General features: G+C 40.3%; 1 protein-coding gene across 5 annotated transcripts in view; it reads left to right on the top strand.

The window, feature by feature from the left end:
• Nucleotides 1-16195, top strand: part of CDIN1 (CDAN1 interacting nuclease 1) — a 237956-nt gene that overhangs the window by 208957 nt on the left and 12804 nt on the right. The window contains exon 11 of one of the 5 annotated variants that reach the window (XM_066343436.1): nt 580-713. The exons of the other annotated variants lie outside the window; for them this stretch is intronic. Coding sequence (XP_066199533.1) covers nt 580-643 — 64 coding nt within the window. The 3' untranslated portion in view covers nt 644-713. Of the gene's footprint in view, nt 1-579; nt 714-16195 lie in introns of those variants that run through there. 5 annotated transcript variants of the gene reach the window in all.

The raw sequence follows: 16195 nt of genomic DNA, 5'->3' as shown, positions 1-16195 counted from the left end.
ACACAGCCTGTCTCATTTGACATTGTGGTCTTACCGTTCTGAGTGTCAGGAGCTTTCCCTTCTCTCCCTTTTCAAGGAAGTCTTTAAACAAGTCACCTGTCTTTGACGCAGAACTCTTGCAGTCATTTGTGCCTACCATGATTCCAATGGAGAACAGGTCTCAATTCCCCACAGCCATTTCAGTACCCCATCACATGGTGGGTCAAGACATGGGATCACTGTGTGCCAATCTGGGACCTGAGACTATGTGGCTATTTAGGTAGATATCAGTGCCATTTACATGGACCTTTCATTTTCTTCATTCAGGAGAAGAGAGTCATAGAACTAGATGGGACCTCAAAACCCATCTCATTTAGCCCTCTTGTTAAGTTTCAACAACTTCTTGCCAGCAAATGCAGGATCAGAAAATCTCATTAGCTCATGAAGATGAGTTGGGAAGCCTTCCTGAAATAAGACATACATATACCAAAACTATAAAACATTTTCAGTTGTATTTTAAACTGTTGGTTTGACCAATTGTTGCAATCACTTGTGGATTTTATTTGTTTGTTTTTTAAATGTTTATTTTATTGATTCTAGAGAGAGGATGGGAGGAGAGAGAGGAAGAGACAGGAACATTGATCTGTTCCTGTATATGCCCTGACTGGGGATCAAACCAGCAACCTCTGTGCTTAGGGACAATGTGCCAACCAACTGAGCTATCCAGCCAGGGCTCACCTGTAGTATAATTGTATTAACTATAATAATTGGAATCCCATTACAAATGAATTTCTCACCCCTACCTTCTGTCTGCAGCTTTTTTTTTATCTGCAGCTTTTGAAAAAGGAATCCTTCCCACTAATAAATTGACTTGATTATCAACAGTAACCAAACTTGAAGGCTTAGATAAATTAGGAGTTATGATTAACCCCATTTGCTAAAACAAAATGTAAAATGTTTTTGTTGCTTATTATTAAGCACTTGTTACAAGATGGATCCTGAACCAGTGGCTTTTTATACATTAATTCTGTAGACATATGTTGTTAATCCTTATAGCCATCCTTAGAAGAGTAAATCCTTTTATTTCTGCTTTACTCATAAGAGAACTGAAGCCTGCTCAAAGTCAGAGAGCTAGTAACTCTCTGAACTAGGAATTCAATCTAGGTCTAGCTCCAGGAGTGTTTAACAGCAATTAATGACATTAGGACATGATTTAGGCTTAGGTGCCTAAAATTTTGAATTAAATATTTATTCAAGCCATGAACTTTCTCCCTGTATAACTTTGCACATATGGAAAATTCTGCACACTGTTTCAGAAGATTCACAGATTCCTTGAACCCAAGGCTACCCACTGAGTACACACCTCTACACTGAGCTCAACAGTAAAGATTGTTAAATAGTTACAAGGAAAATAAACCATTTCCCTATGCCTTTCACATATTTAATTTTAATATTTTAGATGGGAATAAGAAGGAATACTCTAGTCAGTTTGATGCATGTATTCCATTGGGTTTAAGTTTATGTTACAACTGAGAGTTCACATTGCTCTTTTTGAGTAACAGAGATATCATTTTTTTAGACTCCTTTATATTTTTTTGTTTAAAAATCACACTCTAGGACTCACTTTTGCGTATAGAAATAAGAATAGTAATAGAATGTTTAACAATATCAGGGCCAGAGGGACCTTAGAGATCATCTAGTACAATCTTCTCATTTACAGATGAGGAAAAAGCCCAGAACATCTCTGGAACCTCCTCAGGGTCGCACAGCAAATCAGTCAAGGTCAGGACTCAGAGTCCAGGACTTCAGATTATGTTTCCAAAGGATTTACCTACTGTATTGAATAAGTGATTAGTTTATGGCATGCACATCCAAAGAAATAATAGGGACCCATTTTGCATCTTAAACACATTTCTTTCCAAACTGCTGAAACATGTTTTCATTTGACAAGATATTTAACACAAAATTCATTTCAGCTCTGTAAAAGTTCAGATAGAAGCTGGAGTACACTCAAGAATACAGTGTGGAGACTAGGAGTCCAATGCCACCGGGAGAGTGGGAATATTGGCCTGTTGGACAGAACGATAGTCTAACTTATCTGAAGGTCACTGGTCCTTAACTCAGGTCGGTTACTCCTTTGCATCTCTATTCATCCATCCCAGCAAACTGTTTGCTAGGCCCTGTGCTGGACCTTAGGAACACAGGGACACGTAAGGTCCAGTCCCTGTCCTCTCAAAGATCTCGGGCACTGAAGGGATTAGCAGACAGATACAAGCTTGTAGCCCCACAGCATTTTACACAGTGAGAGAGACAGCACACTCAACACCATCTGTGATCTGAACAGCATCTGCAGGCATTCTACCTCAGAAGAATGGTTTCTTACTTCCTCAAAGGGTTTTCTCCTTGGAGGAAAATATATTATTTTAGTAGAGTATTGGCCAGTATACATAGTTTTCCCTTCAACAGGATTCTATCCCAGTAGTCATGAATCCTAACCAGACTACTTAAGAAATAGGAGCTTGTTGCTCTAGCTGTATAGCTCATCTGGTTAGAGCATCATGATGTACCAAGGTTCTGGATTCAATTCCCACTTAGAGCACATGCAAGAATCAGCCAATGGATGCATAGATGAGCGGAATAACAAATTGATCTCTCTCTCTTTCTCTGTCTCAATCTCTCTCTCTAAAATCAATCAATAAGTAATTTTTAAAAAAATAAAGAGAAGACTTTTTTTTTTCCACGAGACAAAGAGTTACACCAACCCTGGACTTTTGAGGATGTCCCCAGTTAGTTTAAGGGACATAGAAAAATTCCCAAAATAATTCTCATCCCATCATTATACATAAACCAAATATGTATAACGATAAGCACTATTGTAAGAAGTCCAGTGGTGTGGCAAAAACGAACTACAAGGAGGAAACACTTTGCCCCCTAAAGTGGGTGGAGGGGGTTTTCCGTTAGGTTGGCAGCAGTGTGATCATGCGTGGCAGTCACTGACATTTTACAAGAAAATGGACTACATTGTAATATCTCTAATTTACTCCTAATCAGTCATCACTCTCTAAATTAACTAATAGTCCAGCATTTTTACTTTTCTGTAAAAAGATTCAGTCCTAAGCTGTGAAATAGTAACAGCATTTCCAGACTTATAATTTTTATGGTATTTTAAGTTGCAAACAGCTCTTTTAGGCCAAGAGAGAGAGATAGAGAAAACAAGCAAGCACGTTGATGTGTACATTGATATGAACTAATATATACAGGAGTTTTTCATCCAGGATTTCTGGATGCATTATAATGCAAATTGCATATATAAACCGGCCAAACTATTGATGGCTTTATTGAATGGAATAATTTATTACAGACGTATTTTAGGCAGATGACATTTCATCATCAAATAGCAGTAAACACAATAGCCATTTCCCATAAGACTATTCTCTTGAGCCAAGGGCTTAAAAAAGAAAACAAAACTTGCCTTGTTCCAAACATAGCATTGTACTAAACTGTTGTTTATTACACTAGAGAAGAAAAGAGTTTTGCTAGCCAGACACGGTGGACCGGAAAAACATGCCATTGTGTCAGATTGTCCCAAGAAATCTCCAGTTCTCTCTCCTTTCCTAATAATGTTTGACAAGTGAAGATGAATTTTTAAAATCCAAGTCTCTTTTATGCCATTCATTGGGATAATGCTATAAAATCTCTGCTCGGGTACTCTGAGTATTACAACATCAATGACCTGTCAGCAGCTGCACACAGTTTCTCTTTTTAAGACTGCATAAAGCTATGGTTAAATTCTAATTTTCCAAAATAGGTTTAAGTATGGGGCGAGCCAAAATGAAGTGCACTTTTCTTGCTAGAAATCAGACCACAAATTGTACACTGTACTTACAAAGATGATTAAGGCGGTCCAGCTGCACCCCAGCAGTTCAGCAGATTAATTGGAGCATGCAGATTTGTGTAAAAACATATGTTGAGAATGGGGGAGCCTTTTTTTTTTCAAATGCTCTTTAAAAGTTTTTGGCGATCCCCATGGGTAATTTGTGAATTAACTAATTCTCCCCTAAAAGTCTAAGATTCAACTCAGATCTGCCAAAGGTCCAGTATTTAAGGACTTTTGTCAAAATGGGAATGCCTTATTGGTACCTTTCTCTCGATTAGTTGGCAGCAACGTCTTTCACTTAGTAAAACCTGGAGTGTTCATTATTTTAAAGTGGTTGCATGATAAAACCAGAGCCATGTGCTTAACCTAGGTGTGGATTTAGGAGCCAAACAGAGCTGGAGTCCCCCAGCCATGATACAGGTGAATATACTGTGAACACTCAGGAACTGTAAATTAGAATTGGAATCTGTGGATTAGAAATAACTCCCGCAGGGTTATAATAAAGATTTGTGACAAAATAGGCAGAGTGGCTGGCAGAGCTGGTGCGTACCTGGGAGGCTCAGTAAAGGTGGAGGGCTGTGTGGTGTCTGGGACAGCTCTGTGGAAAAGGACCAGTGGTGGCCATGGGTGGTGGTGTTGAGCTTGGACATCTAGGCTGTTGAGTTAGTTATTTCAGAGGGAAAAAAATCCGAGTACCTATTTAACAGCCGTTGTGGAAAACCTCACATTTCAATGTCCTGCCATATACTCCTCAGCAAACACTAGACTTTGCGCCCTTGTTTACTTAAGAATCTGCTCATAATGTTACTGTTGCCCTTGTGTTTTCTTTGCAGCAGTAAAGACAGATCGGTCTCCAATCTTTCATGAGGATTTTTTATTATCAGAATTTAGTTGAATTTCATCTTAAATTATGCTTAAGCATTGAGTTGTCCAATCTCATCTCTTCCCCTTTGGCTCTCTTTGGTAAATCAATTCCCCCCTTCTCTGTTTCTTCATGTGTTTGATCTCCCTTCTTCCCTCTGCTATTTTTCCTTCAGTCCCATAAACATAATTGTTGCACCACGGGGACTCTTGTAGAAATAGGCTGCGGTTCCTGTAGGCACCATTTTCACAACAATCCCCCTGCTGATTTCATGGCATTGCATATGTGTGATTTTTCCTCACCCAAGTGAAACCGTTAAGTACTGTTAACTTAAGCGGTGCCTTGTTTGTTGGTGAGGAGATGGGTTGTCTTTCAGATGTGTATCTGTGAATTTATTTCTAATGTCAGGGGGCTGCCCCTCTAAGGTTTAGTGGGATTACACAGATCCACCAAAGGGACCTGTATGCTTCTTACTTTTGTGTATTTCTGACAATGGGGTGAATAATATTTACATGGGGGAAGTTCCAGGCTGTTGAATTAACTAGGGTAAAAATTCCCAAGGCAGCAAACACAGAACTGCTAAGGGTATTCTCATATACTTGGGTTCCCATCATTGTAAAATTAGGAATGTAGTAACTTGCCAAAAGAGACACTGAGCAGTAATGACTACTAATTTCAGTCATTTTTGCAATATTCTTTTAGATTCTGCTATTAACTGAAGAAAATGTTGGTTGGGCCACACATTTAGATCCACTAGGCCTCAGTTGTTCATGTGAAAAAAGGTTGGATAATTGCAGACATTCTGGGAGCCCACGACTACCAACCCAGCAAGTTGGGTAGCCATGCACATGAAGGGGAAACTTGGCCAAGGACATCTTTGAAGCAGGTGCAAAGGCCTACGTACAATTATATACAAGATACAAGTGACACTGACACACATTCATGTATAGACTAGTTTTAAAAAAAAACCCAATGACATAGCCTGAGCTGGTGATTGGGACTTTTCTACACATTGCACCTTGAAAACTTGCTCTCCAATGACTCATGGAAGAACTGTTCACATTACCTTGTGCAGATAACCAATTGGAAGTTGAGTACCTCTCAGGAGCTCAAATACTTTTTACAGAAAGAATTGGTAGTTGTACCATATTTCTTGAACCCAGGATTTATTATAACTAAGAAACTGCTTGCCCCAAATTTAATTCAACCCTCTATATATGTGATTACTTGTTGTTTTGATACTCTATACCATATTAACAGCTGAACTCAACACTGCTAACAATGGTTGCACATATACCTATGAAAGACCTTTCAGAATACTGGCCAATATTTTAGTAATTCTGCCTCAAAGCTAATTAAATTGAGAGCAACAAGTAACACTAAACATATAACCCTTTATGATATAAGACACAGCTCCACAATCCTGTCTTCCCATAGCTACCAGAGTTGAACACTGACTGTGCTCATAAGAGAAAATGAACGTGAAACAAATAAGGACTATATCTAACCAAGCATGCATGTCCTTAATATAAAGTTGATTTCACTTTTAATTAAAGTTCAAGTCAACAGAGCTGAAAACACATATATTAAAGTAAACTTCTATTTCTTTATGTATAATTCTTAATCCAATAAATTTACAATATTGTTGCCATAGTCAATGACTTGTACAAACTGGGGTTTTTTTTCTTTATCTCCTCCTAAATCTGCTTAATAAAAAATGTTATTTATTGAGAGAGCCTTCCTATTTACTGAATGGTGTGCCTCCTGATTTATAAATTATGCAGTAAAGCCAATTAGATCTTAAAATTGTAAAAAAAAAAAAAAAAAAAAAAAAAAAAAAGGAATACTTTTTTTCTGTATTTAAAAAAGAAATTGTGCCTGACCTGTGGTGGCACAGTGGGTAAAGCATCAACCTGGAACTCTGAGATGACCAGTTCGTAACCCTGGGCTTGCCTGGTCAAGGCACATATGGGAGTTGATGCTTCCTGTCCTCCTCCATTTCTCTCTCTCTCTCTCTCTCTCTCTCTCTCTCTCTCTCTCTCTCTCTCTCTTAATCCTCTTCTTCTCTTCTTGCTCTCTGAAAATGAATTAATAAAATCTTTAAAAAATTGTAACATCTCTGCAATTGTGCTAGATTTATAGATTTCGATATTGTGGTCATTTGTTCACTGTGTGTGTGATGTGTCCTCCCCACCCCTCAGGAGGTGCATCATCTCAGTGTGACAGCCTCTCCTGTTTTATTCTATCAATATTATCATATTTTTATCCTTGCCCTTCTGATTGGCTCTATGGACACAACTTCCAGGACATCAGAGTTTCGTTATATACATGATCATATTAGACCCCAGTATATAGGCCCAGTATATCGAGTGCCGCCCATCTCCATCTAGCCTGTTGTCATTCTCCTGCTGTCTCCCGTCCTGCTCTGTTCTTTTCATTACCACAAAGCATCTTCAAAGAGTCATGTGCACTCAGGCCCTCTGCTCTCAGGGCCTCTGCAGTCTCTCCGTAACTGCTACTGCAGCACCTTCTCATCAGGCCCAGCAGAGGTACCTTGCTCCTCCTCTGGTCTGACCACTGTCCTCTCTTTGGCATGGTAAATCCTACTCCTTGCCTTTGCACCCCGCTCTTTCCCGATTCCCCTTCCACCCCACTGGTGCCTCTCAGAGCACTCTTCTTTGTTAGCTGCCCTTCCTCTACTTGCCCTTAACATTCTCAGCCCGAGTTTCAATCCTTAGACCCCTTCTCTCCATTCCTATAACCAAATCTTGTCTAGTCTCCTGACTTTGACATAATTTTAAATTTGAATCGTCAGTTTTGATTTTTATTTTATTGTTTCAGATTCAGTGCCTACTGTACTGATTTTCATACTGATGCCCAGAAAAACCCGTAAGTGCCAGATAGAGATAGCTTCATCCTTAAATCATAGCAAGAGGCCAGAATCAGGTAACATGTATAACATAGTTAATATTTGTCCAAATAAATTAGGAGAGTGACTTATTATAGGAATTATGCAACTTACAGTTGTAAAATTGAACTAAGGCCAATATACTTTTCCTTACCTGAAATAAAAATTTTGCCTTATATTTAAAAATAAATATGATAATCATATATTTTAAAAAAAAAAAAAACATAAATAGCCCTGGCCGGTTGGCTCAGCGGTAGAGCGTCGGCCTGGCGTGCAGGGGACCCAGGTTCGATTCCCGGCCAGGGCACATAGGAGAAGCGCCCATTTGCTTCTCCACCCCCCACCCCCTCCTTCCTCTCTGTCTCTCTCTTCCCCTCCCGCAGCCAAGGCTCCATTGGAACAAAGATGGCCCGGGCGCTGGGGATGGCTCCTTGGCCTCTGCCCCAGGCGCTAGAGTGGCTCTGGTCGCGGCAAAGCGATGCCCCGGAGGGGCAGAGCATCGCCCCCTGGTGGGCAGAGCATTGCCCCTGGTGGGCGTGCCGGGTGGATCCAGGTCGGGCGCATGCGGGAGTCTGTCTGACTCTCTCTCCCCGTTTCCAGCTTCAGAAAGATACAAAAAGAAAAAAAAAACAAAAACATAAATAGTCTGAACTCAGAGATGATTTTTTAAATTCTTAATGCTTTAATTAACACATCCTGACAGATTAAAAAATAATGTTACCTTTGGATGTTTTAGGATGCCTAACAAAAACCCTATTTTATAGACTTTAAAGATTTGTCTCTGGATACAAAGTGAGAATAGCTTGTCAGACGTGATGACATAAAAAATGTAAAATACTCTGAGGCAGGATAGTAAGAAGGCAGGAAGATTTGTTGACAGTGGAGTGGGGAAACTGAGACAGACAGCTGATTCAAACTGGCCTCATCCAGCGCCCCGACTCGCCTGCCACCTTCTCCCTGGCATGACCTGCCCCTTCAGCAGTAAGCTCTTGGGGCAATACAAATCTGATCAGCATCAAATAATCGTAGGAACAAAGCCTTGGGTCCGTTGCTCACAGAGAGTTTTGGCCAAACTAGAGATAACATCTAGGCCTCAGTTGTGTTTCAGGTCCAGGTCCAGAAAAGCAGCAAAACCAGGTGAAGTGACACCATGGCTGATGTCAGGAGCAGATACAATGACTCATGGCCCCTTACCCTAACACTGACCAATCATTAGAGACCATGACCTTGACCCTGTCTGCTCCTTTTGATGAATTAGCATATTAAAAGACACACCAGAAAAGCTGAGACCCCCCCTAAAATTTCTGCCATTAGAAAACAGGTAAAAGCTCTTAAGACAAAGAACCCAGTACATGCTCTGTCTCTAGAGCATGCCTGCACCTTCTTTCTTAAAAAACCTACCTTTGCTTTTTTTCTCCTAAGTTCTAAGGGTCTCCACGAGACTTGCAACCATGGAAGCAATGGGCAGCGGCAGCTTGTCCCAAGGTAACTGCCTGAACCTGTCTCCAAGGGTCATTCTTTTGCCTCTGTAGCTTGTTTCCTGAGTCCACTCAGCCCAGCTGGCTCACTTCTTTTGTGACTTTCTTTCTAAAAGTTGTCCAAGGCAACTCTTTGAGCATCCCACTCAATCTTCTCTTCAAGTGTGCTTTCGTTTTGTGTGCTAAATAAACTTTTTGCACGAGAGTTCTTGCTTCTGAATTCTTTCTTTGCCAAACTCAAGAACCAAGAGCCTACATTACCAACAACACCTCAATCAGTTTCAAAACAAAAGTATTACATATAAGTGGATTTTAATAATGCTTAACAATTACATCAAATGTGTTGTATCTAAATACTTACTGAATAATAATAAATAGTGAATCTTTTGATCTCCCTAATTCAAATAAGATGGCAAATATAAGGGCTTGTTTGGTTGGGGTTTTTTTTATTTTAAATCAACTGGAAGAGTAATAAATGTAAGAGGGACTGTGGGGTAAAATCATTCAGCAGTACTTTCCAGGGTTTCTCCATCGCTCTTGAGTCAGAAGTTCGCAGAGCTTAGTCCTAACTTCAGTGTACTGCCTGATAGTCTCTGAGGACTCACTTAGCTTCCCTAAATAGTTCATCCCCCTAAATAACATATCAGCATTTCCTAGAAAACATAAAACAGTATACAAATGTATATTGATGCTATTTCCTCATGTCTTTAATAAAAGGAAAGTGTCTTTACATCTTAGTTATTTGGCCCCTTAATTCAGTTTTATCTAGATTAGTAAAATAAAAAAATATTTTTTCCCCATGTTTCCTGAGAGATAAAGAAGAGGCTGCAGAAAGTATTCTCTAGACCAGGGGTAGTCAACCTTTTTGTACCTACCACCCACTTTTGTATCTCTGTTAGTAGTAAATTTTCTAACCGCTCACTGGTTCCACAGTAATGGTGATTTATAAAGTAGGGAAGTAACTTTACTTTATAAAATTTATAAAGCAGAGTAACAGCAAGTTAAAGCGTATAATAATAATTACTTACCAAGTACTTTATGTTGGATTTTTGCTGTTTGGCAGAATAAATCTTTATAAAACAACTTACTATAGTTAAATCTATCTTTTTATTTATACTTTGGTTGCTCTGCTACCACCCACCATGAAAGCTGGAACGCCCACTAGTGGGCGGTAGGGACCAGGTTGACTACCACTGCTCTAGACTAATTGTCCCCAGTGTCTCAAGTACTTGGATAACTTCTGTCATTTAACTTTGGATGATTGATGTACAATTGCCCAAAGAAACAGATCCCCACACACACAAATAAAGGGTTCCAAAATTGCAAACCATTTTTTGAGTTAATTATCTGAATGTTTTAGAATGAGTAAGTATGGAAATATTTTAAATAAAGATAAGTCAAGTTACGCTAAGCAACTTGATAATAGAAAACAAACATCGAAAAAAAGATGTGTCCTAAACCTTCTGTGACCTTTTTTGTTTCTCATATATTTTTAAAAGTATGTAAGTAGGGAATCTAAGCAAAATAAAGACCAAAAATGAGAAATTTGTTGTTATAATATATACTATATATAATGTATGATCTTGTGCTTGAGATCTTGGAAGCAGCATATAAACCTTCTAAAGGCATTTTAGTTCAGAGTCTTCAAAATATGACATGGGGACTATTAGTTCTACTAGTGACAGATTCAGTCTAGAACCAGTGTGTAAGATTGGATGAGATAAAGGAATTCTTTTCAAATGATGACTGTAGTCTATTTCTATAAAACAAATGCTTCATTCAGAAATAAGCCTAAAGGGAATTATAAATGTGTCAGGAGCTCTGGGTGGTTGATTTGTGTTGGCTATATCATGAAAATAGACAGAAGGCACAGGGGTTGCTTCCCTGTGGAAATCGTGGTGGTAAATTGCCATATGTTTCCCTGTTAGAAGCCTAGCTTATTAGATTGTGGATGTAATAACTTTACAGACTGGTCTTTTGGTCTCCTGAGGTCTTCAGTGCCTTTCTATGAAGTCCAAATAACACAGCACCCTGCTCTTCAGCCTCAAGCACGGGCTTTGGCAGAGGATCAGAACTGTTGCCAGCAGTCGTTCCCAGTACTGAATTAAATGCACCTTTCCCAGAGCTGTTATGTTCAGTAGTAGGCCTAGAAGTAGAGTTGTATTAACTGAAAAAGTTAGAAAGGAGTACCGGTATTGTAATAGTCCATGCCACAAAGGTTGAGATGACAAATCAAAACCAAAAGGGAAAAGTCCCAGGCCCATTTTCCTGTAAAAATATTCTAGCAAACTTCCTGAGAGAAAAAATACAAGTGTGAGAAACTGTAACTAACTTTTCTGTGACTGTGCCAGTCAACACCCATGACTTTTCTACTTAGGGAAGAATTGGAAAACTCATCAAGGAAACAAAGGCAAATAATTGAGTAAAGCACATAATAGCACTGTTTTTCAAACTATTCTGTTCATCCTATGTATGCCCTTAGGCTCAAGATTTAAACCAGACCTAAACAAAATAGCTGTGTGGTGATATTCTGCGTAAGTTGTCTACTTGTCATTCATGTAGTAGTTAACAAATGCTTTTTCAATGTCTACCTTGTGTCATATACCACTGAAAGCCAAGTAATGATACAGCAGCAAGAGAGTACTTTTGTGGAACATACTGTTTGTGGAGGAGGTGAACATTAAATAAAGAAACTACATATGTAATTGTGAGGTCTTTTAAAGTTAGAGTTTAACAGTGAAAATCCAGTTCATTTTGCCATTTTGCTTCTGAATTCTTTAGAATCATAAATCTTAAAAATCAAAATAAATACCATTAATTTAAATAGGACTTTTAATAGCATATATCTGCAGAGTCATAAAGAGCTCATTAAAAAATAAATTGCAAACCTAGTCACTGTTCATGCAAGACATTGGACCTAATTTTAGGAATTTTGGTTATTTAATATCTAGTGTTGAATGAGAGTTTGGACTCAACCAGTTGCCATAACTAATTGCTCATGTTTTTCTTCCTCTTTCCTTCAACAAACATTTCTTTAAATAGTGATAATGGATCTATATTTTGCAGAGGCCCTTTTAATAATGGAGTGGGGGTGGGCTTTTCTCTGTCTTTGACATTGAATTTTACTAGTCTGACAAGGACTTCGCTTATATCAACAACTGCACTAAAAGTAAGATCTTTTGCAAGCATGCGGTACTCACAGATTACTTCAAATATCATCTTGCATTGGCCTGTTCATGGCCTGTTTGTTCAAGCCCTAAAAATAAACCCCTGTTAATTAGCTAATGGCAGAATCAGTGGACCAGCTCTCCAACTGCAGGAACTTCAGTCTAACCTCATTCAATAGCTTGTCTTATGTCACCCAGGATGATGCGGTTTGCAGCCAGGAACGCCTCTAAAAGAAGACAGTCACAAGCTTAACTAAATGTTGAAAATAACCTCTGGAACTCCTCCCACACTGACAGATGCTTTCACCTTGGTGGACTCAGACCACAGCACTGGCCCCAATGGCTTTCATGGGCCAGCTGAGAGCCCCAGTTTGTAAAGTAAAACCTCCAGTTCAGTCTAGCTCTTTCTCTCCCTTGTCTCGCTTTAAATCAAAAAACAATCAGAAGGGAACTCACTCCTGGAAGTCCTTATCTTAATAAAATTTAACTAATGACTCCTGTTAAGTTAAATAAGGTTGCTGCATAACTCACTGAGGAAACTGTTAGCCAGTCACCTCCTGCCCGCAGATTTCGCAAAAAATACAAATTGGAGGAACCCCATTGAGCTGGGCTGTGACTGTTTATCTACACATACTTTGTCCCAACAACTCCAGAAAGTTGAACCCTCAGTCAAATGGCTTTTTTTTTTTTTTTTGAATGACAGTCTTGAAATGGTGAGGGGGGAGGATTTGTTTTAATGTATACTTTTCTTTAATGTGTTTATCCCCAAATAAGTGAGCTGTAGTAGATACTTTGGCCCTGCACAAAGTAAATATTTAGCTGACAGATTCCACAGAGTAACATGGCCTGAGGTATTTGGGTTTCAAGAAAGGAGATCACCCTGGGGCGAAGGACAGGCTGTGCTCCACATGGGATTGGCAGGAGCGGGCTCTTCACTCACAGCAGCCTGGGCCCTAAAGCAGGGGTCCCCAAACTATAGCCCGAGGGCCGCATGCGGCCCCCTGAGGCCATTTATCCGGCCCCCACCGCACTTCCGGAAGGGGCACGTCTTTAATTGGTGGTCAGTGAGAGGAGCATAGTTCCCATTGAAATACTGGTCGGTTTGTTGATTTAAATTTACTTGGTCTTTATTTTAAATATTGTATTTGTTCCCATTTTGTTTTTTTACTTTAAAATAAGATATGTGCAGTGTGCATAGGGATTTGTTCATAGTTTTTTTTATAGTCCGGCCCTCCAACGGTCTGAGGGACAGTGAACTGGCCCCCTGTGTAAAAAGTTTGGGGACCCCTGCCCTGAAGGCCCCTGAGTCAGCCGTGCCCCCCCCCACCCCGCCAACCCTCAGCAGCCCCTCTCGCCCTCTTCTCCTTCTCCAGCGGGGTCCTGGGCCAGACCTGCAAGTCTTCCTCATTCTGGCCTTTCTGCACAGCCCCCGAAGCCCCCAGACTTTTTCTCCTGGTCTGTCTAGGTGTGCACCTCCCTCCAGCTGAAGTACATTGCCTGTCTTACCCACTCAGTGAACCCTGACCTTCTCTGGGCCCCCCGCAGGGCCTTCCTCGCAGCCCCCTTATAACATGTCTCCTCCTGAACACTACCTTCCAACCTCCTTGTCCGCCCGACTCCCGAGAGCTTGGGACTGTGTTCACAGTTACCTCTGCACCCTTGTCAGGAAGACAGGAGGAGTCGCTCTCTCTGTTCTGTGGGGAGGAAAAAAGAGGAGATGGCTTTGCAAGTGGGCAAGAGCGCCGGACAGGGAGGCAGGGAGCTGGGGTCATGCAGGCACTGCAGGTTGCTCCATCTGGTCTTAAACAAGTCACTCGACCTCTCAGGGCCTCAGTCACATCTAAATAATGTGCTTTTTGAGGATCAGATGTATTACTGTACATCTTATGAAAGTATTTTGAGAACTGAAGCATTCTGCCCATCAGCTGAAAAATAGAACCAGAGTTCACTGAAGTGTGGCCTGTCCTTTGAATGTCCTTTGTGTCCCTGCAGTTTCTCGCTCTCATACAGGATCCTTCAACTATTTTTTTAAAAAAGGAAGAACTTTCTCTGTCCTCAGTCTTCTGTTTCTTTCCGGCAGTTGTCTAATACAGCATCTTCGTTAGCCCCAAGAAAACAAAGGCTTGGTCCACCTTAGAAATTGGTGCCGGCTGCTGGGCTTTCTAAACACCCACGTGTGACTCCCCTTTGCCTTAAAGGCCAGCCTCCAGTCCCCAAAGTCTGTATGTTCTTTTTGTCACGTTCTTTTTTGTCAGGGCCAGTCACAATCAGCAACCAGCATTCTCTTCCTTAGTCAGAAGTTCCCTTCATCTTTTTTCCAGTCTTTAAATATTAGTTAAAAATGCTCGAAGTTGTTCCTTTAAAGTTCTCTATTTTGTTAAGTATTAAAGTCATGTATTACAAAGATGAACTGTGAAACCTGGTGAGACTTTTCAGAATGCTCTTAGTCTCACAGGATATGTATTTAGGATGGATGGTACAACTCAATCTAAGTAGACCCTGACCTGAAACTTATCTGTCCTGTCACCTGGGGCCTGAATGAGGGCTTTTGTTTCAAATGAAGTAATGCAGATAAAGAGCTTAGAAGAGTAGCTGGCGTATAATGAGAAAACTAGCTGCTGTTATGATTATGGTTATGCTTAGCATCAGTGGTATGGCTTCACTCAGAGAAATGGTAATCAAATAGTATCTTCTGCCAGTTCCAAGATAAATATGCAGTAGAGTCAGTCAAATATTCTTTGAATCTAGGTGACTTACAACTGAAGTGGGTGAACTGCAGGGCATTACTCTTACTAGAATGTCTTGTTCGAGTTGTAATTAGATGTGAATCAAACAGAAGAATTACTCACAAAGCCCTGAACAGAAGAATGGCTCAAAACCTGAAAATGAAAGATAAGATATTTTCCACCATGTGGACGCTCAGCACAACCCAAATCTACCCCAGGTGACCTGCTGGCATTGTCTAGAATGAAGGTCTGTTTCCTAGTGACCAGCGGTTGAACTCTGTCTGCTCACGGTGTTCAGGCTGTCTTCTGCTCCCTTCACTTCCTTCGTGGTAACTGTCCTCTGAAGTTGGCCCAGGGTGCCTTTCACTCCCTCACTAGAGTTCCCCTTATCACTTACAATTCCCTGGCTCAGAGCTTCATGGTGGAGATCCAGCATGAACCCAGTAAAGCCTTTAAAAATAAAATCAGGAAGGATCTTTATGAGCTTAAAATTAAAGTTTTGTAACAATACAGTTAACCTTCAAAGTTCAACTTAACAATAAAATAAGAATATTGCACACTTCCTTTCCTGAGCTCAATTTTCTATTTCTATTTTTTGCTCTTTTACTGTACAAGCCTCTTTTGGGGAAAGACAGGGTATAAATAAATTGAAAGCTGCACACCAACCTCTAGAAACCATCAGGTTCTCGTTTTCTTAAAGAAGCACTATTGAAAATGACGTACAGATCGTTTTGTAGAGTTTATGTTATTGAAAATTAAAGCAATGAACCTGGGATGATATAAGCACCACAGGATGGTATTTGTGGTTCCATGAGTGCAGACCCGTGTGTCATACACAAATGCAGTTCACTTTAATAGTTTGGTATCTCTTCACTCATCTTAAACACCTTAAGGTATGTGGAAAGGGAGGAAGAAATAAAACAGATGAGCCTGCTGAGATATGGCTAGGAACAGTAGTACTTCATTTTGATTGATGTTTTTACAACCTTATCTTCTAGATAAAAGCAACTGTAAACAAAAGCCTACCTAAATTGATTGTATTTCCAGGAAGTGGGAGCCACCTGTGTGCAGCGAGGAGCTCCCAACTGCTTAGTTTTTCTTCTGCCCAGTCGGTTCTGCCCACCTGACAGTCACACCTCAGCTGCCTTGGTGTCTTTTCTAGGGAACAGTGCTTGTATTTCCTACCAAGTTGTAAACC

Source organism: Saccopteryx leptura, chromosome 6 (genome assembly GCF_036850995.1).
Source record: "Saccopteryx leptura isolate mSacLep1 chromosome 6, mSacLep1_pri_phased_curated, whole genome shotgun sequence".
Classification (NCBI taxonomy): domain Eukaryota; kingdom Metazoa; phylum Chordata; class Mammalia; order Chiroptera; family Emballonuridae; genus Saccopteryx; species Saccopteryx leptura.
Note: the sequence above shows the minus strand (reverse complement) of the source record. Positions and strands in the feature narration are given on the sequence as shown.